General features: G+C 43.0%; 1 protein-coding gene across 22 annotated transcripts in view; it reads right to left on the bottom strand.

Annotated features, from left to right (window-relative positions):
- Window positions 1–20,968, bottom strand: part of LOC147061333 (ETS-related transcription factor Elf-2-like) — a 100,184-nt gene that overhangs the window by 8,305 nt on the left and 70,911 nt on the right. For 18 of the 22 annotated variants that reach the window (XM_085932640.1, XM_085932623.1, XM_085932632.1 and 15 more), the window contains 4 exons: window positions 14,701–15,037; window positions 14,187–14,291; window positions 10,782–10,898; window positions 10,576–10,659 (listed from right to left, as the gene is read on the bottom strand). In XM_085932640.1, coding sequence (XP_085788766.1) covers window positions 10,576–10,659; window positions 10,782–10,898; window positions 14,187–14,291; window positions 14,701–15,037 — 643 coding nt within the window. Of the gene's footprint in view, window positions 1–10,575; window positions 10,660–10,781; window positions 10,899–14,186; window positions 14,292–14,700; window positions 15,038–20,968 lie in introns of those variants that run through there. The other 4 variants (XM_085932792.1, XM_085932800.1, XM_085932807.1 and 1 more) reach the window with 4 other exon arrangements.

Below are 20,968 nucleotides of genomic sequence, written 5' to 3'. Positions count from 1 at the left end.
TCCTTCTGGAGAGTGCCCTGGACACGGCCCCCTCATTTCCGCTTTGCGTACAGCCTAAGGATACTGGACTTGGGATGGAACCCTCTGTGCATTGTAAGGATTTTTTTTTTTTTTTTTTTTTACATCACTGGCTTCCATCTCTTTTAGTGGCTCAATGGTAGAGGAGTGATCTCCCAACCTATAGGTTGGAGGTTTCGATCCCCAGCCATTGTGATTATGTCAACGCGTCCTTGAGCAAAACACTGAACGCCTACTTGCTCCTGATTGTCTGTCATCAGTAGATGAATGAGGAAACAGTATGAAGCACTTTGAGTACCAAAAACGCGCTATAAAAGTACAGTCCATTCACAAATGCCAATTTCTTATAATAAAAAAAAAAATCAGGTCAGGGCTGTGTCCAATCACTAGATATGGCATAAGGCTGCCCTGCCCACTATAAAACACATACCTGGTAAGAATTGTGTCTATGAGAAGCATTGTCTGACTTGCTAAAGCTGGGAAATGTTATAGAACCATTTCCAAATGTTTAGATGTTCATTAATCCACATTTGGAGTAACCGTCTACAAATGGAGAAAGTTTGGCACTGTTGTTTTTCACCTAAAATGATGGCAAGAGCTCAGGATACAATACTGAAAAAGGTACAAATGAACCCTAACCCTGTCTGCTAAAGGCTTACAGACGTCTGGTACAGTCCAGTATTTCTGTGCACACATCTACAATAGGTAAAATACACTGGCCAAGAATGTTGATCATGGAAGGGCTCCTATGCCGAAGACGGCGGCATGGCAAGCGCGCCGGAACCCTCGTGAAGTTGAGGCAGAGAGGATTCTGTGCTCCCCTACCATCAATTTATCTGGTGAATGTCCACTCCCTGGCGAACAAGATGGATGAACTGCTGCTTCTCATTTCAAGGAACGTTAGCAGATCCGCCGCCCTGTGCTTCACCGAAATGTGGTTCAACGGACGCACCCCTCACCCATGCTGTAGAGCTAACTAGGTTTCAGCTACGACGCGCAGATCGCAGCAAAGAGCTCACAGGAAAAACAAAGGGAGCTGGTCTATGTTTCTACATTAATGAAGGTTGGTGTACTGATGTCACAGTGTTGAAAGAGTCTTGCAGCCCTCTCCTAGAGACGCTTTTCATAGACTGCCAGCCGTTTTATTCTCCACGGGAGTTCTTCTTGATCGTAATGGCAGCTGTTTACATTCCACCACACGCACGTGTGATCGAAGCCACACAGCTGCTGAGTGACCAGGTAACAGACGTGGGGAGAAAACTACCAAACTCACTGATCATTGTTTTGGGTGATTTTAACAGAGCAAACCTCACACACGAAATCCACAAATACAGACAAAACATAACATGTCCGAGCAGAGGGACACAGACACTGGACCACTGCTACTCCGTAATAAAGGACGCATACTGCTCCATGCCCCGTGCAGCTTTCGGACTCTCGGACCACTGTCTAGTTCATCTGATCCTAGCCTACAGGCAGAAATTAAAAACTTCTAGTCAAGTCAAGTCAAGTCAAGTTTATTTGTATAGCCCTAAATCACAAGCAGTCTCAAAGGGCTTCACATAGACAATCAATTGACAATTATTCTCAAAGCATCCCTTGATCTTGGGCTCCCAAAAGGGCAAGGAAAAACTCAAAAACCCCTACCAGGGGAAAAATGAGAAACCTTGAGAAGGGACCACAGATGGAAGGATCCCCCTTTCAGGATCACCAGGCTGCAATGGATGCAAAGAGGGCACATAAAATACATCATATGGAAATCAAAAAGTGGATGTCCAGGCCAAAGCGAAGAGCTGTCGGAGGTGCCTTCGATTGTCCTGGCAGTGTCCTCTAGGAGGGTATTCCGCTGCAGATCCCTCATGCTGAATTGGTCCACGAGAATCTAGATAGCCGTCGTCAGCTTGGGTGTCACCTAACCACCTCCCCAGCCGGGGAGGGGTGGGGGGAGTGGGGTCGGGGAGAGGGAGCAAAAACAAACTCCAGCCGAATCGGCTACTACAGGTTAATTAAAGGCCACATCATAAAAATACGTCTTTAAACGTGTCTTAAATATTTCTACTGAGGTAGCAGTTCTAATATCCATTGGCAGGGCATTCCAGAGCTCTGGAGCCCGAATAGAAAATGCTCTAGCCCCTGCAGACATTTTCTTGGCCCTCTGTGTCACTAAAAGACTAGCGTTTTGCGAACGAAGGTTACGAGACGGAACATAAGGAACAACTAAGTCGACGAGATATGAAGGCGCTAAGCCATGCAATGATTTATAGGTTAATAGAAGAACCTTGAAGTCACATCTTAAATGGACCGGGAGCCAGTGTAAATTGGCTAATATTGGGGTAATGTGATCAAATTTTCTTGTCCGTGAGAGCAGCCTTGCAGCAGCATTTTGTACTAACTGTAGACTTTTGATGCTGGACTTGGGAAGACCAGAGAATAATGCATTACAGTAGTCCAGGCGCGACGTGATAAATGCATGTATAATAATTTCGGCATCACCGATCGAGAGGATTGGGCGAATCTTAGCAATATTACGAAGGTGAAAAAATGCTATTCTGGTTATATTCTTAATGTGCTTTTGAAAGGAGAGCGTTTGGTCAAATATTACCCCGAGATTAGTTACAGTATCACTCTGAGTGATAGTACGGTTATCTAGAGTTATAGCGGTTTCCTTGAATAGATGTTGATAACGAGCTGGACCAATTATCAACATTTCAGTTTTATCTGGGTTCAGACGAAGGAAGTTGAGAGACATCCATTGCTTGATCTCCGCAAGGCATGCCTCAAGATTACAACAGTCCCACGGATCTGTCATTGATAATGGCATATATAATTGGGTGTCATCCGCGTAACATTGAAAGCTAATATTATATTTACGTATTATGTTCCCAAGCGGAGTCATATAAATATTAAACAGAATTGGTCCTAGTACCGATCCCTGAGGGACACCACACGTAACTTTATAGAGCTCAGAGGACGCATTGCCATGGACCACACGGTGCGTCCTGTCCGATAGATACGAATGAAACCAGCCTAGTGCTGACCCCGAAATACCGACACTACCTTTAAGACGCTCTAGTAAAATATTGAAGTCAACAGTGTCGAAGGCAGCACTAAGATCGAGTAGTAACAATACCGATGAAGTATTTGAATCCATAGCTAAGAGGAGATCATTAGTCACTTTAGCAAGTGCTGTCTCAGTGGAATGATTAGCTCTAAACCCAGACTGAAAAGATTCATATCGATTATTAGCGACCATGTAATCAATAAGCTGCTGCGCTACTACTTTTTCAAGCAGTTTTGCTATGAATGGGAGATTTGAAACTGGCCTATAGTTACTGAGACAGTCCGGGTCAAGATTTGGTCGCTTAAGTAGCGGTTTAATAATAGCGGTTTTAAAGGCTGTTGGTACTATCCCAGAGGAGATAGACAGATTAATTATATTTGAAACGGACGGTCCTAAGATTTGAAATAATTCTTTAAATAGTTTGGTTGGAAGCGGGTCAAGTAAACATGTTGTTTGTTTAGCCGCACTAACTAATTGTGAAAGCCTTTCGAGGGACACGCTTTTAAAATTTGAAAGGGTTATTGCATGATCGTCGGCGCCGGTAATCGGCGGTCCCGACTGAGTGATCGGAATGGTCATCTTGATCTCATCCCTAATGGATTCAATCTTTCGAGCAAAAAATTTCATGAACTCGTCAGCCGAGTGAAAGGAGCCATCGGGGGTTGGCTGGCGTAGTGTTAGCTTTGCCACCGTATCAAATAGGTATTTAGGATTGTTCTTATTGAGATTAATGACCTGCGAAAAATAACGAGTTTTTGCTAAAATAAGCGCATCTTTATATTTCAGGAGGCTGTCGCGCCATGCCTGATGGAAAACCTCAAGTTTGGTTAAACGCCATTTGCGCTCATGCTTTCTACTTAATTGTTTAAGCGAACGTGTTTCATCTGTGAACCACGGAGTAGGCTGTCTACGGCGAGTTTTTAGACGTAGCGGCGCCACAGAATCAATGGCATTTAACAATGTAGCATTGAATTCATTTGTAAGATTATCAATAGAGCCGGTATATGAGGGCAATACGGCAGTTGCTGGTGGCAGTAGCCCAGATAGCGCAGTCGCAGTCATGGAGTTAATATCACGGCTGCTATAATTCTGATTGCTCTCTTGTCTTTGACTAAGAACTAAAATTTCAAATTTTATTAAGTAGTGATCAGACAAAACAGTAGTGTAAGGCAGTACTGTTATATTAGAGGTTGCCAGTCCTCGGGATAATACCAAATCTAAGGTATTACCATTCTTGTGCGTTGCTACCTGTACGGCTTGCGTAAAACCAAACGTATCAATTAGAGTCTGAAACGCCGAAGTAAGTGGCTCTGACGGTAAATTCATGTGGACGTTAAAATCGCCCATGATTATTATATTATCCGCGTTTGTCACTAGATCAGCCACGAATTCTGAAAATTCATCCAGGAAGCTAGCGTAAGCCCCAGGTGGACGGTAAATAACAGCAAGATAAAATGACGGTAAAGCGGTGGATCGGACAGTGAGAACTTCAAATGTTTTAAATATGTTAATCGAACGAGGCGTAAATCTAAGATCGGAATTTGAGATGAGGGCAACACCCCCACCCTTTTTTCGAGGACGCGCCACATGCGAGCTCACAAAATTTGGAGGCGAGGCCTCATTAAGCGGTAGCAGGTCATTAGGTTTTAACCAGGTCTCGCAAAGACCAAATATATTTAGATTATGTTCCGTGATGAGGTCATTAACGAGAACCGCTTTTGTATGAAGCGATCTAATATTCATAAAGCCAAGTTTAAGTGTAATCGGTTGGTCAGGGTTTGTATTTATCGGAGGAGTTTTGAACGAAATGAAAGTGAGGTTGTGTTCTCTAGGCCTAGGGAAAAAAAAAAAAAAAAAAAAAAAAAAAAGCCTGTGGTGAGGACTGTGAGGAAATATTTGGACAGTGGAGTCAAAGCAGGACCTCCAAGCCTGCTTTGACTGCACCGATTGGGGTGTTTTTGAAGCTGCAACTTCAGACCTGCATGAATTCACAGATACTGTGACGTCATACATCAGCTTTTGCGAGGACTTGTGTGTGCAAACCAAGACCTTCTTCACGTACAACAACAACGAACCATAGTTGTACTAAGTTCATTGTGTTCTCACTTGTCAATCACTTCACTGGTTCTTTTATCACAGACAAGATATTTTAGGTTGCATTACTTGACATGTTTCGGCTTGTACTTCCGCCTTCATTAAAGTGTCACTGGTGTGGTTGTGACGCGTCTTTATCAGCTGATGGATGAGGGAGCTTACATGCTCGAGGGAGCCTATATGCTCTACCACCTGGAGCAGCATTCTGGAGAGGTGAACAGACAGCAGAGGGCGTGACTCACCTGACAAATCTGACAAGTGAGCCACGCCTTCATCCATCAGCTGATAAAGACGCGTGTGGCGGAAGTACAAGCCGAAACATGTCAGGTAATGCAACCTAAAATATCTTGTTTGTGATAAAAGAACCAGTGAAGTGAACAATGAACTATGGTTTCCAGCAAACCTCAGGATGATGCGCAAACCCAAGGAGGAGGAGGCCTACAGGAGTGGGGACCGTGACCTGTTCAGGCAGGCCAGGAACACACTGACCCGAGAGATCAGGAAAGCTAAGAGGAGTTAAGGGGAGAGCCTGGAGAGGCACCTCTCTGCCATTCCTGATCCCTCAAAAGTGTGGACAGGCCTCCAGAGCATTACAGGCTTCGAGAAACCAACTCCCCTCCCCGTCCTGTGGAGAACACAAGGCTTGCAAACCATCTAAACAGGTTTTACAGCAGGTTTGAACGGTCCACCCACACAACAGGACCTCTTGCATCACAATCAACATCCACACCTCTCCCCACAACCCCCCTGTACACACCTCCATCGTTAAGTCAAGTCAAGTCAAGTTTTTATATAGCCCTAAATCACAAGCAGTCTCAAAGGGCTCTGTCCTCTGCATTTAACCCATCCCCATGTGATTTTGATCCATCCCCTGGGGGAGAGGGGAGCAGTGAGCAGCAGCGACGCCGCGCTCGGGAATCCTTTTTGGTGATCTAACCCCCCAATTCCAACCCTTAATGCTGAGTGCCAAGCAGGGAGGCAATGGGTTCCATTTTTATAGTCTTTGGTATGACCCGGCCGGGGTTTGAACCCACAACCTTCCAGTCTCAGGGCGGACACTCTACTACTAGGCCACTGAGCTGGTTATCACCTACTCTCTCTCTTTCAGAAGTCGCGGCCGCACTTCAGATCCGCGAGGAGGAGGTGTGTCAGATGTTCTGGACAGCGTGTCCTCCTCCTGCCTGAAAGTTTGTGCTGAACAGCTGGCACCCACCTTTGCATGGATCTTCAACCATTCCCTGGAGCTGTGTGAGGTACCCTCATGCCTCAAAAGCTCCACCATCGTACCGGTGGCCAAGAAGCCCGCCATCACAGGTTTGAATGATTATAGACCTGTCGCCCTGACATCTATGGTCATGAAATACTTTGAGAGGCTAGTGTTGAGCACACCTGAAGGACATCACGGGCCCCCGTCACAACTCCCTGCAGTTTGTCTACCGGGCAAACAGGTCGGTGGATGATACAACATGGGACTGCACTACATCCGGCACCACCTAGACACCTCAGGAACATACGCCAGGATCCTGTTTGTAGACTTTAGCTAGGCATTCAACACCATTGCTCCCGACATCCTCTACCAGAAGCTCGTCCAGCTCGCGGTGCCTGCCTCCACCTGTCAGTGGATCACCAGCTTCCTAAACCAACAGGAGACAGCATGTGAGGCTGGGGACCATCACATCCGACACCCTGACCACCAGCACTGGCGTTCCCCAGGGGTGCGTACTCTCCCCACTGCTCTTCTCTCTCTACTCCAACAATTGCTCCTCAGGCAACCTTTCTGTGAAGCTCCTGAAGTATGCAGACGACACCACTCTCATCGGATTGATCCGGGACGGTGACGAGACTGCATACAGACAGGAGGTGGAGCGGCTGGTTCACTGGCACTGGTGCAGCCAAAACCATGTGTAGCTGAACCCTCTCAAGACTGTGGAGATGACAGTGGACTCCAGGAGAGACCCTTCGACTCCCTTCTCTGAAGGAAGTTTACGCCTCCCGTCTCACCCGCAAAGCGGCCGCGATTGTGTGTGATGTGAGTCACCCCGCTCACTCTTTGTTTGTACTTCTGCCCTCTAGTAAGAGGTACAGATGCCTGCGCTCCCGCACCACCAGACTCAAAAACAGCTTCGTACTCCAAGCTGTCGGGATCCTGAATTCCCTCCCCCCTCTGCTGCATGACGTTTTGTTCTTTTGCGCTATGATCTGGCTGTCTGCTATTAGCACGCTTGCTCCATTTTGCTGCTCTCATTAGTCTATTTATTTATTTATTGTTTATTTATTTGCTTATTACTTATCCGTTGCTCTTGTCTGTTCGTTTTTACTCTTTGTGCTATTTGATTGTGAGTGTTGTGTACTGTGTCTAGTCACCGTGGGACAGTGGGAAACGTAATTTCGATCTCTTTGTGTGCCTTAAGGTGAAGAAATTGACAATACAGCGGACTTTGACTTGACTTCATCACTTCCACTTCAATTCTATTCCCTCCACAGACACCTTTAAGTTCCTGGGATCCACAATCTCTCGGGACCTGAAATTGACAGGCCACATCGACTCTGTCCGGAAGAAGGCCCAGCAGAGGCTGTACTTTCTGAGACAGCTCAGGAAGTTCAACCTGCCGCAGGAGCTGCTGAAGACCTTCTACACTGCCATCATCCAGTCTATCCTCTGCACCTCCATCACTGTCTGGTTTGGATCGGCCACCAAACAAGACAAGCAACAGACACTGCAACGGACAATCAGGATTGCGGAAAAGATAATTGGGACCAACCTCTCATCTATCCAAGACTTGTACCTGTCCAGGACCAGGAAACGTGCAAGTAACATCTCTACAGACCCTTCTCACCCAGGTCACAGTTTGTTCGAACTACTCCCCTCCAGACGGCGTTACAGAGCACTGTACGCCAAAACCAGCAGACACAGACACAGCTTCTTTCCCCAGGCTGTCGCTCTGATGAAATCACACCACTCATAGAGTCTCAGATTATAACTGGGCACTAATATTCTGTTCTTGCCACTTAAATGTTGTTAGTCACTTAAATGTTGTACAGAGGCTGAGATCAACATTCAATAAAGCTGATTCTGATTGTGCTGAGGTTTTTTTTTTTTTAGACTCAAATTATGCTCCACCAAGGAGAGTAGTTTCAGCCCCAATTTTTTTCTCCTCCTTCTCCCTTGTGTTCTCTTTTCATTCAAGATCTCGGAGCGGTGTAATGGGAAATGCCAACAGGTCTCCCCGTGTTGGTCATTGTTTTGTGTTTCTTGTGCAAACTGAGCCTGTTAAGTACATACAACGGCAACAGACGAGGAGCAGAGATGAATTAATCCAAATTTATGCCAGACATTCCAGGAATCTGACCAAACTGCAGACAATTTTGTAGAGGAAGGGTCAAAGATTGATATTAATGGTATCATTTTGGGCTTTTTGATCTTTTTGTTCTGATCCATCAAAGACAAAGCATTTTGAAAAAGCAACTATGGTGCTGAAAGTTCATTCGGGAGGCTAAAAGGTGTCAATTTTCAAAATGACATCAAGCTACAATTTTTAAACCATTGGAATTAGGAGAAAGGACACTGAGCAATGAAACACATACAAGTGACATTATACGTAAATCAGAATTTTTAGTGCACAGTAAACCTGATGTTTATCATGCATTTGCCCATAATCACTGTATATATCCTGACAAGGATGACTGAATGTCAGCAAAAACAGGAAATGTGTGTGATGTGAGGTCTTACACTCACTCAACCACCAGGTAGCGCCAACGACTTTTCCTTTCACAGTGATGCTCAGCATTGGCTGCACATTGGGAGAATTTCACGCCATAAAAACTGATGTGATTGCTAGAAGAGGTGCGTGCGTGTGTTTGGGTGTGTGTGCGTGCATTGTGTGCATGCACCCTTTACAATTACATGGCTGCTGAAGTGTTGTTATTTGAAATCCAACACTTTCATTGGTCAAGAGAGCAGCCAGTATGGTGTGTTCACATGCCTCAAAAATTTAAAGACCTCTGTGGATGGAGGGCTGAGAATTCAAAAGAGGCACTTCTTTGACTATCAACCCTGATCCTGGCAGGGATGGCTATGTGGATGAGAAGCTCATCTCTTTCAGAGGCCGCTGTTCGTTCAACCAATACAAGCTGGATGCTTACAGTATACATGAAAGCCTGCAAAAACTGTAATAATCTTCCGTATCGATTGTCCCGTGGGAGTCGCAGCTGTGCTGGGGCCGATCCCAGCAGTCATCAGGCAGTAGGCGAGGGACACCCTGAGTTGGTTGCCAGCAAATCACAGGGCAGACAGAGAGAAAATACCATTCATGCTCGAACTCACACCTATGGGCAATTTGGAGGGCTTCATAGGCCAGAGTACACGGAGAAAACCCACGCAGGTACGCAACGCAAACTCCACACGGGGAGGGCCAGAGGTGGAATCGAATCCGACACCTGTGAACTGAGAGGCAGTTGTGCTAACCAGTGCAGCACTGCGCCACCTCGCTCTAATAATATATATATATATATATATATATATATATATATATATATATATATATATATATATATATATATATATATATATATATATATATATATATTTTACAACAGTTATTTTTTGTTAGCATAAAAATAGTAATATTGTCCACAAATGGCATAAAAAATAATTAAATAATTGAAAAGTAAAGAAATATCCAGAAATTACAAAATTATCACACCTCAAAAGCACCGCCCAATTTGGGACAAAGTTAGGAACATTTTGAGTGGATTAAAGTAAAAAGATATTCAGAAATAATAGTTGAAAGTTATAACACTTCAAAGGCACTGCCCAACTTGGGACAAATTTTGCGTTTAAGTATCACTTTAATTGTATTGCACGAGGGTTAAAAAAAAAAAAAAAGTCAATTCAACATCCAAATGGGCGAATTTTGTGTGCAAACTGCATAGAAGTTATAAAGCTGCATATCTGGTCATGAAAATGATCAAAACTTGCTCAATAATTGTGCTCAATAGTGTTTATGTGTGCTCATGTTAACAAGTGTAATTGGTTATGTTATGTTCTGATGAAACATATTTCAATATTTTGAATTGACAATAATTTGAAAAATTAATTTGTCAGTTTTAACAGCGACCTTTGTTGATGTTTATATTTTTGTCGAGGTACAGTTTTGGTATTGAGGTACTTTATCCAAGTTTTGTATTAAAAAAATTTTGTATCATGACACCCAACTATAAATGGAACTTTCCATACTCCATGTTGACAAGCAATACAACTTTTGGGAGATTTGACATCAGGGGCTTGAAACAAAACCTTTTCACATGCCTCGCATTGAGGAAAGATGAGGCTTCCTTTGCCCATAATTATGATTTTTAGGGTGTTATGTTAACGGGCAGGAATTAATTAAAACATGTCTTACCTTTTCCTTCCCTCTGTCTCTTCTTAATCCCCAGGTCAAAGGTCCCATTAGATAAAGGTTGATGTAGCTTTGCCTTACGTCCAGCTAATAGTTACAAGAAAACAGATTTTCCATTTCCCAGCATTCTCATAAATTACCTGTGTACCCAAGCAGTCTGCCCGTTTTAGGTTTGTAGTTCCAGTCAATGACAGTCTTTAGATACTGACCTCCTCTCTTCTTTTTGGCGACAGGTTCACAATCAGGAGGGATGGGGAAGGATTCCTCCTCCTCCATGCGTCCACACTCTGTCGAAACCTCCACAACTGTTTCCATCATCACATCTTCTGTGCCATCCAGTGCAAAAAAAATATATTCTTCAGTGAATTATGTCGCATCTGTGACGCTATGGATGGCTATTAGTCTTTTTTGATTGTAATTAATTTTTGCCTTGTCTTTTCATTAAGATTCTCAAAACTCACAATGTGGTATTAGAAAAATTCTGCACATTCTTGATGCGGTGGTATGCGACAGGGCGGGAAATTATGCCTTCCTAAAAAAAATGCAATCACGACCTCAGATAGTCATTTAAATGTCATTTTGAAGAAAAAAAGCCAAATCAAAGATGCCCCCCCTTTTCTTAAACCAAAACTAGAGCAAGCAGCTATTGGGGGCCCATGTCACATCCATGTAGAACTCCATTTTATGGAAGATCTTTGTGATATGTTGAACAGGGGCTGTTTCGTCGACCATTTCTCTCATACAGCAGCTTATTAAAGTCATCTAATGGAAAAAGACATTTCCATTCATATACAGTGGGGAGAACAAGTATTTGATACACTGCTGATTTTTCAGGTTTTCCCACTTGCAAAGAAGTCTCCTCCATACAGATCTTTACCAGAGCCTTCAGGTTTCGGGGCTGTCGCTGGCCCACACGGACTTTAAGCTCCCTCCAATGATTCTCTATTGGATTCAGTTCTGGAGCTTGCCTAGACCACTCCAGGACCTTGAGATGTTTCCGACGGAACCACTCCTTAGTTGCCCTGGCTATGTGTTTTGGATCGTTGGCGTGCTGGAAGACCCAGCCGCAACCCATCTTCAATGCTCTTACTGAGGGAAGGAGGTTGTTGGCCAAGACCTCACGATACATGGCCCCATCCATCTTTCCCTGAATACGGTGCAGTTGTCCTGTTCCCTTTGGAGAAAAGCATCCTCAAAGAATGATGTTTCTACCGCTATGCTTCACAGTTGGGATAGTGTTCTTGGGTTATAGTCATCATTCTTCTTCCTCCAAACACGACGAGTGGACTTTAAACCAAAATGTTCTATTTTTGTCTCATCAGACTCTTACTCCTCCTCTGGATCATCCAGATGGTCATTTGCAAACTTCAGATGGTCCTTGACGTGCGTTGGCTTGAGCAAGGGCACCTTGCGTGCACTGCAGGCGTAGTGTGTTACTGATGGTTTTCTTTGAGACTGCGGTCCCAGCTCTATTAAGGTCATTGACTAGGTCCTGCCGTGTAGTTCGGCGCTCATTCTTCACCTTCCTCATGATCATTGATGCCCCATGAGGTGAGATCTTGCATGGTGCCCCAGACCGAGGGAGACCGAGGGTCGCGGCTGGGTCTTCCATCATGGCAACGACCCAAAACACACAGCCAGGGTAACTAAGGAGTGGCTACGTAGGTAACATCTCAAGGTCCTGGAGTGGCCTAGACAGTCTCCAGAACTGAATCCAATGGAGAATCATTTGAGGGAGCGTAAAGTCCGTGTGGCCCAGCAACAGCCCCGAAACCTGAAGGCTCTGGAAGAGATCTGTATGGAGGAGTGGACAAAAATCCCTGCTGCAGTGTGTGCAAACCTGGTCAAGAACTACAGGAAATGTCTGATCTCTGTAATTGCAAACAAAGGATTCTGCACCAAATATTAAATTCTGTTTTACTGATGTATCAAATGCGTATTTCCTGCAATAAAATGGAAATGAATTACTGTAATTTTCGGACTATAAATCGCGGTTGTTGTCATAGTTTAGGTGGGGGGGGCGACTTATACTCAGGAGCGACTTATGTGATTTTTTTCACAAATTTTCAAAATTAAAAAATCCGCGATGTAGTGAAACCGCGATAAACGAACCGCGAAGTAGCAAGGGATTACTGTCATTTGAACTGCAAGTGACGTCACCCGAGCCGCGCGGCGGTTGTTTACATAAAGGGCCAAGGATTCGATCACGGGATGACGAAGGGCCCCACGTACTACTGGCATCATTAGCGGCTTTGTTTGAAAGTGACACGGAGGACGAAGAGTTTGAAGGATTTAATGATTTGAAGTGACACAGAAGGTTTGAAAAACTATTATGGCTTTTACGCACGCCCGGTCCTTCTCGACGGGAGCTCTCTTTCACCTCCGTGGATGGAAGTCGGGGGCCGGCGCTCGGCCGGGTGGCTGTCCGGGGACGGTGGATGGGGCTCGACATGGCTTTTACGCACGCCCGCTCCTATTCTATGGAGCTCTCTTCCACCTCCGTGGCTGGAAGTTCAGTAGTTGTTGGCTCGTTGAATTCTTGTTAAATAAAGAGGCGTTTACCAAACCCACGTCTTTCGTGGTACTTTGTTAACGCTACAATATAGTTATATACTAGATCTCTGCAACGCACGCGCGGCGTTGTTGACATAAAGAACGAGGAATTTAATAGATGAATTTAATGATTTGGAGTGACACCGTTGGTTTGATAATATTGTTGTAATATGATAGTTATTTGAAATATACTTTATATATCGTTATATGGGTCTGTGGAATAATTAGAAATGCAATTTACAACGGGTACGACGTCAGCATATGCAGCGCATACGCGGCATTGTTTACATAAAGCAAGATCGATGGATTTAATGAATTGGAGTGACACATATGGTTTGATAAACGTGTTATTTATGTAATACTTACTTGAATAACTCTGAATGTTACGTCAGGCCCGTTCTCAGCTCCTCGTTTGTGTATATGTCACGTTAGCATACCGTATCGTTTAGCCTGTTGTTGCTGGTTCATGTCTGTTTTTGGTGTTGGATTTTGACAAATAAATTTGCCCCAAAAGTGCGATTTATACTCCGGTGCGACTTATATATGTTATTTTTCACTTTATTGTGCATTTTATGGCTGGTGCGATTTATACTCCGAAGCGACTTACAGTCTGAAAATTACGGCATTTAAAAATCATACAATGTGATTTTCTGGATTTTTGTTTTAGATTCCATCACTCACAGTTGAAGAGTACCAATGATAGAAATTACAGACTTCTACATGCTGTGTAAATGGGAAAACCTGAAAAATCAGCAGTGTATCAAATACTTGTTCTCCACACTGTACAAGCAATCTGGTTATCCACTCAATAGCAGGTGGTGGAGGCCATTCCAACAGGGTGCCGTGCATTAAAAGGTAGGGAGGGGGATTATCTTGGCAAATACAAGACGAGACACAAGACTAGAAATACTGCATATCAAACAAAATTTACTGTGTTGCTCTTTCTCCCCTGCAAGACCTCAATGTGGGACCTCCAGAGGTACACTTTAAGAGCCCAGTCACAGAATTACAGAGGAAATACCAACACATTTTGACAGTTAAGATAATCTAAGTGTGGTTACCTGTGTTGCGGCCATGCAGACCTCCGGGAGACTCCATATGTAGAAGAGCTTCAGCCGCTTCAAAGGTTTTATCAAAACACACCATTTCCTGACTCGACATTTCCACTGAAAACCACATGAAAGTGTGCAGGCAATTAATTAAAGGGCCTAAAAACAATAACATCACACGAATGTCATGATAAATAGGTAGTATCGATAAGGCACTTTTTCCCTTCAAGGTCCTGCTCTCATACTTACAATACAGTATATTTAGGACTACATACTGATGACAGCATAAAATGCAGCTGGGTGTCATCACGGACCAGGTTCCGTAAAGAATTTTACAATAAAGAGTGGCTTCGAGTGATGCAATTGACCTTTAGCAAAAGCCCCATAACATAATCCATTCATCATGTGGAAAGCATGCAGATTGGAGAAGAGGACTGTTTGAATTTTCTTGACACATTCGTGTGATTTTTAAATAAAACTATGGAAGGACTACAAGAATGAGTATGTAATTGTTGTATTGTCTCACCTGTTTCTGCTACTTCTGTGATAACTTCCTGCTCCTCAGCCACATCGTGCATCAGGTAAGTCTCATCATTATACACCAGCACCTGGGCAGAGTAACACTCCTCCACTTGGGCGCTGGCCACCTCTTCCACAATCACTGCAGGACATCCATCCTCCTGCACTACCACACATCCCATCTTTTCCATGTCTTCAACTCCTCCCACAATCACTGCATCAATCGTCTGCTGAATTACTTCATCTTCCCCCACCTCCTTGCTTCCTCCCAAAATCACAGCGTCTACGTCCTGCTGAACTACTTCATCTTCCTCCTCCTCCTCCTCAGCAGGCTGCTGCTCGCTCTACAATATGAAAAGATGCAAAAAGGCAGCAGTTAATTTGGTTGGACACTCATCTTTAGTCAGGACAGTAGCTGGACAGTTTTTAAAGTAGAAATGTCACTATTTATTGGTAATTTTGTTCCGTGACACTTAAGGCAGAAATACATGATTTGAGACTGAAAAAGCTGTCCAAAGGAATGTTCTTTGGTTTGTACTTGACACAATTATGTGTAACATGTTATACAACCTAAAGTTTTCATTTCAAATCCATCCTGAAGGCACCCATTTTAACAAATACCTTTTATTACTCTTTTTAAATGAAGCGCCTCATGGATTATTTGAATGTTTTTCAAGAATTCATTATTGACTATTTTCCCACTGAAGGTCAATTTTGTGGTACCGTATTGGATTAAATATAAGACAATGTTTTTTGCATTGAAATAAGACTGAAAAAGTGGGGGTGGTCTTACATTCGGGGTCAAGACATTATACCCATTTTCACTTGTGCGCAGCGGTAAGTTAAAGGTTGCTGGTATTGACTGAGTATGTTGCTGTGATCGTGTGGCTCTTTAAAAATTTAGATCCCTGCGGCTTATATAGGTTTTTTCCGTGATTTTTCTGATGACTAATACACTTATACACTTATAAAAAGGCCGTGGACAGCTGTTGTGCTGTTATGTTAATAAAAGTTATGCGTCCCTAAATAATCAATCATCTTTGTGTATATTAAGAATGGGAATTAAACATTAAAAACCTTAGGCGATCATGCGGCGACTTTACATGCATATTCCAATCGGACACTGAGGTGGAAGATTTTGATGGTTTCAGTGGACAGGAGGAAGACAGACGGCTCTCAGTGACTTTGTTGACTGGTATGTTGTTTTTTTTTTTACCCGCCTAGTTAGTGCTGTTACTTCCGTGTTTACAACAAAATGTTAATATTAATAAAAGTTTAGCTCAGCTAGTGCTGTTACTTCCGTGCTTACAACGAAATGTTAATGCTATTAAAACTTTAGCCCAGCTAGTGCTGTTACTTCCGTGTTTACAACTAAATGTTAATGGGATTAAAACTTTTAAAATGATTTCTGTGTCCTGTCTTTCTTTGTAAATAACTCGTGCGGACGTGCGGCTTAAAGTCCGGCGCGGCTTATACAAGTATAAAACAAAACAAAAATCACGAACTTTAGCTGGTGCGGCTTATAGTCCGGTGCAGTTTATAGCCCGAAATTTACGGTATATACATTTCATTGTTACGACTGTCCACTGTTGTGCCGTTTGTCCGATCGCGGTTTGCTTCGTGTGCGCGCCGTTCGATGGGCAGCTCCAGCGCGCTCCTTTAAGTTTGCCTCATATCGTATGGGTCCTTGTTACGTATTTTGTTGTCTTGATTGATGACTTATGTTTGGTGTGTTGCCAAGAGTATTTTATTATTGGTTATTATTTTTTGCCAATAATTCAGTAAAGCAATCAAAACTGAACAACGTCTTCCTTCCTGTGTTCTGACCGACAGTTACTGTTAAATGTGACTGATGGTTAATGCAGTTATTGCATTTTTGTTGTTTTATCACAGATTGGTTTATTTACATTTCAAAAACCAGAAGCCATTCATTTACAAATGTGATTGCACTTTAGTTTACATGTGTAACCCTTGTGTTATGTTAAGGGTCAATCTGACCCATTTCAATTTTTGTGTTGACCAAAGTGCAGGTTATCCTTTCTTTTTGCCATGAAATGTTGTGACTTTTTCTCTAGGGTCATGAACTGCTATGTGAAATCTGGACACTTTGAAGTGTTGTGTTGCACACAGTTTGTATACAAAGATGATGTTGCGGGTCATTTTGACCCAGACAAAAAGTAGCTCTTTAAATCCAAAATAAACATGTCTCTTTGATGTACAGTGGTCCCTCACTACTTCACATTTAGTTTACTGCGGCTTCACTCAATCGCAGATTTTTTTTCAAAATAAAAAAACATTTAAAAGTCCAAATAAAACTTCTACTGTAATTTTCAGACTATAAGTCGCTCCGGAGTACAAGTCGCACCAGCCATAAAATGCACAATAAAGTGAAAAAAAAACATATATAAATCGCACCGGAGTATAAGTCGCACTTTTGGGGTAAATTTATTTGTCAAAATCCAACACCAAAAACAGACATGAACCAGCAACAACAGGCTAAACGATACGGTATGCTAACGTGACATATACACAAACGAGGAGCTGAGAACGGGCCTGACGTAACATTCAGAGTTATTCAAGTAAGTTTTACATAAATAACACGTTTATCAAACCATCTGTGTCACTCCAATTCATTAAATCCATCGATCGTGCTTTATGTAAACAATGCGCCGTATGCGCCGCATATGCTGACGTCGTACCCGTTGTAAGTTGCATTTCTAATTATTCCACAGACCCATCTAACGATATATAAAGTATATTTCAAATGACTATCATATTACAACTATTATCAAACCATCTGTGTCACTCGTAATCATTAAATCCATCGATCAAATTCCTCATTCTTTACGTCAACAACGCCGCGCGTGCGCTGCAGAGATCTAGTATATAACTATATTGTAGCGTTAACAAAGTACCAGGAAAGACGTGGGTTTGGTAAACGTCTCTTTAGTTAACGAAACAAGAGTTCAACAAGCCAACAACTACTGAACTTTCAGCCACGGAGGTGGAAGAAAGCTCCATAAATACGACCGACCGGGCGTGCGTAAAAGCCATGTCCGAGCCCCATCCACCGTCCCCGGACAGCCACCCGGCCGAGCGCCGGCCCCCGACTTCCATCCACGGAGGTGAAAGAAAGCTCCGTAGATTATGACCGGCCGTGCGTAAAAGCCATGTCCAAGCCCCCATCCACTGCCCCCGTACAGGCACCTGGCCGAGCGCCGGCCCCCGACTTCCATCCACGGAGGTGAAAGAGAGCTCCCGCCGAGAAGGACAGGGCGTGCGTAAAAGCCATAATAGTTTTTCAAACCTTCTGTGTCACTCCAAATCATTAAATGCTTCAAACTCTTTGTCCTCCGTGTCACTTACAAACAAAGCCGCTAATGATGCCGGTAGTACGTGGGGCCCTTCGTCATCCCGTGATCGAATCCTTTGGCCTTTATGTAAACAACCGCCGTGCGGCACGGCTGACGTCACTTGCAGTTCAAATGACAGTAATCCCTTGCTACTTCGCGGTTCGTTTTTCGCGGTTTCACTACATTGCGGATTTTTGAATCTTGAAAATTTGTGAAAAAAATCACATACAAGGAGCTCCTGAGTACAAGGCGCCCCCCCACCCAAACTATGACAAAAAAACGCGACTTGTAGTCCAAAAATTACGGTAAATTGAGGAAATGTGGCTAACCTTTAGGACAATGTAGTATTGCACCAAATGTTCGTTTACATTCCTTTAGAAGTCCGTTTTCGCGTGTTAGCACGATCGCGAATTAGCATCTTTCCGCTAACTTGTTAGCCTGCCCAGTACTTGTTGGTGACCGTACTTCGCGGATTTCACTTATCACGGGTGGTTTTTGGAACCAATTATCCGCGATAAACGAGGGATTACTTTTGATTGCCTCTGAATAAACATTCAGAACCAGGTGTGTGTGGAAAAGGGTTAGGGTTAGTTCATCTCTTCTGAATGTTTGTATAATCTAAAATAAAGTTCTTACTGGTTTAACTTTATTTTATTTACTGTTTTGAGTGGATTTACACTATATGGGTCAAATTGATCCACAACATAATAAATGTATTTTTTTCTCAACATAATACAAGGGTTAAATGTTCAGATATTAAGATGTGATAGAGTTTTTGCATGATTTGAATGAGGCAAAATATCATGCTTTTTCTCTCGAATATCGTATTTTTTGGACTATAAGTCACGTTTTTTTCATAGTTTGGGTGGGGGGGGTCGACATACTCAGGAGCGACTTACATGTGAACTTTATCACAAATTTTCAAAATTCAAAAATTTGCGATGTATTGAATGTAGTAGCAAGGGATTACTGTAATTTGAACTGCAAGTGACGTCAGCGGCGCGGCGGTTGTTTACATAAAGGACAAAGGATTCGATCACGGGATGAGAAAGAGCCCCATGTTTGAAGGATTTAATGATTTGGAGTGACAAGGTTTGGAACACTTGTTATAATGTTATAGTTATTTGATATATTTTATTTTGTGTAGCAACTTGTATATGTTTTTATCATTACAGTTCATTAGTTGTTGGCTTGTTGAACTCTTGTTGTGTGAAATAAAGAGCCGTTTACCAAACCCACGTCTTTCCTGGTACTTTGTTAACGCTACAATATAGTTATATACTAGATCTGTGTGGCGCGCGCGCGCAGCGTTGTTGGCATAAAGGACGAGGAATTTGATCGATGGATTTAATGATTTGGAGTGACACAGATGGTTTGATAATATTGTTGTTATCCGATAGTTATTTGAAATATATTCTATATATCGTTATATGGGTCTGTGGAATAATTAGAAATTATTCCACAGACCCATAAAGCAAAAAAGCCAACCCAAAACCCAAAAAAGCAACTCACAACGGGTCCGACGTCAGCATATGCGATGCATATGCGGCATTGTTTACATAAAGCACTATCGATGGATTTAATGAATTGGAGTGACACAGATGGTTTGATAAACGTGTTATTTATGTAATACTTACTTGAATAACTCTGAATGTTACGTCAGGCCCGTTCTCAGCTCCTCATTTGTGTATATGTCACGTTAGCATACCGTATCGTTTAACCTGTTGTTGCTGGTTCATGTTTGTTTTTGGTGTTGGATTTTGACAAATAAATTTGCCCCAAAAGTGCAACTTATACTCCGATGCGATTTATATATGGTTTTTTTTTCACTTTATTGTGCATTTTATGGCTGGTGCAATTTATACTCCGGAGCGACTTATAGTCCGAAAATTACGGTAGGAGTGCAGCACCTTCATTATTACATGGTTGCTATCCATTGATTTGAATAGTTTCAGTCTGATTATAGAGCAAACCACTCCACTGAGACAGCTTGCTAAAGTGAACAATGATCTCATAGCTATGGATTCACCTCATCTGTGTTATTATTACCGTATTTTCCGGACCAAAAGGCGCACCGGATTATAAGGCGCACCTTCAATGAACGGCCTATTTTAAAACTTTGTCCATATATAAGGCGCACCGGATAAGGCGCACAAAATAGAAGCTATACTGCAACAAAGTGCGGTTTACTAGGGTTGCGATATGCATCCACTCGCCAATAACCAATGGGCCCTCTGTAAACAATCGCGTTTCTCAAACTATCCTATAAAATGATCAGGACTAACTAAATTTCGATCTAACACCTTGGTACTGCTTAACTATGTTTCCCTTCCATATCGATCCGTAAATTTACTCGAAACATTAATGGAGCAGCCTATTTTGACATAAAATAGCCTCACGGGTACAACAGCTATTGAGTGACGCCCCCTGACCACGGTTGCCGTAATGCTGGTAAGCGATGCGACCTTGTAATTTACTACTACTACTAATAATAATAAATTATATTTATAACGCACTATATATTCGGAGGAATCTCAAAGTGCTACATGGCAAGTAAAAACAAGAATAAAAAGCAAGGACAAGTATAAAACAACTGGACGACAACCAGGATCTAAAAACAGGAATTACAGAAATGCCAAAGAGGTGAGTTTTAAGTCCGGTTTTGAAAGAGTCAGTGGATTGGGGTGCTCTTAGGTGGTCGGGGAGGGAGTTCCACAGTGTGGGGGCTGCATGGCAGAAGGCCCGGTCGCCCATGGTGCGCAGCTTGGTGTTGGGGACATGGAGAAGGTGAGAATTGGATGAACGAAGGTTTCGGGTGGCAGATTTGGGGGGCAAGGAGTTCTTTGAGGTATGGGGGAGCATGTCCGAGGATGCACTGGTGAGTGAGGAGGGCGATCTTATAATTTATTCGAAATTTGATGG

The sequence above is a fragment of the Syngnathus leptorhynchus genome, chromosome 2 (genome assembly GCF_054491065.1).
Source record: "Syngnathus leptorhynchus isolate UIUO chromosome 2, UIUO_Slep, whole genome shotgun sequence".
NCBI lineage: Eukaryota > Metazoa > Chordata > Actinopteri > Syngnathiformes > Syngnathidae > Syngnathus > Syngnathus leptorhynchus.
This window is presented reverse-complemented; position numbering and strand designations above follow the sequence as displayed.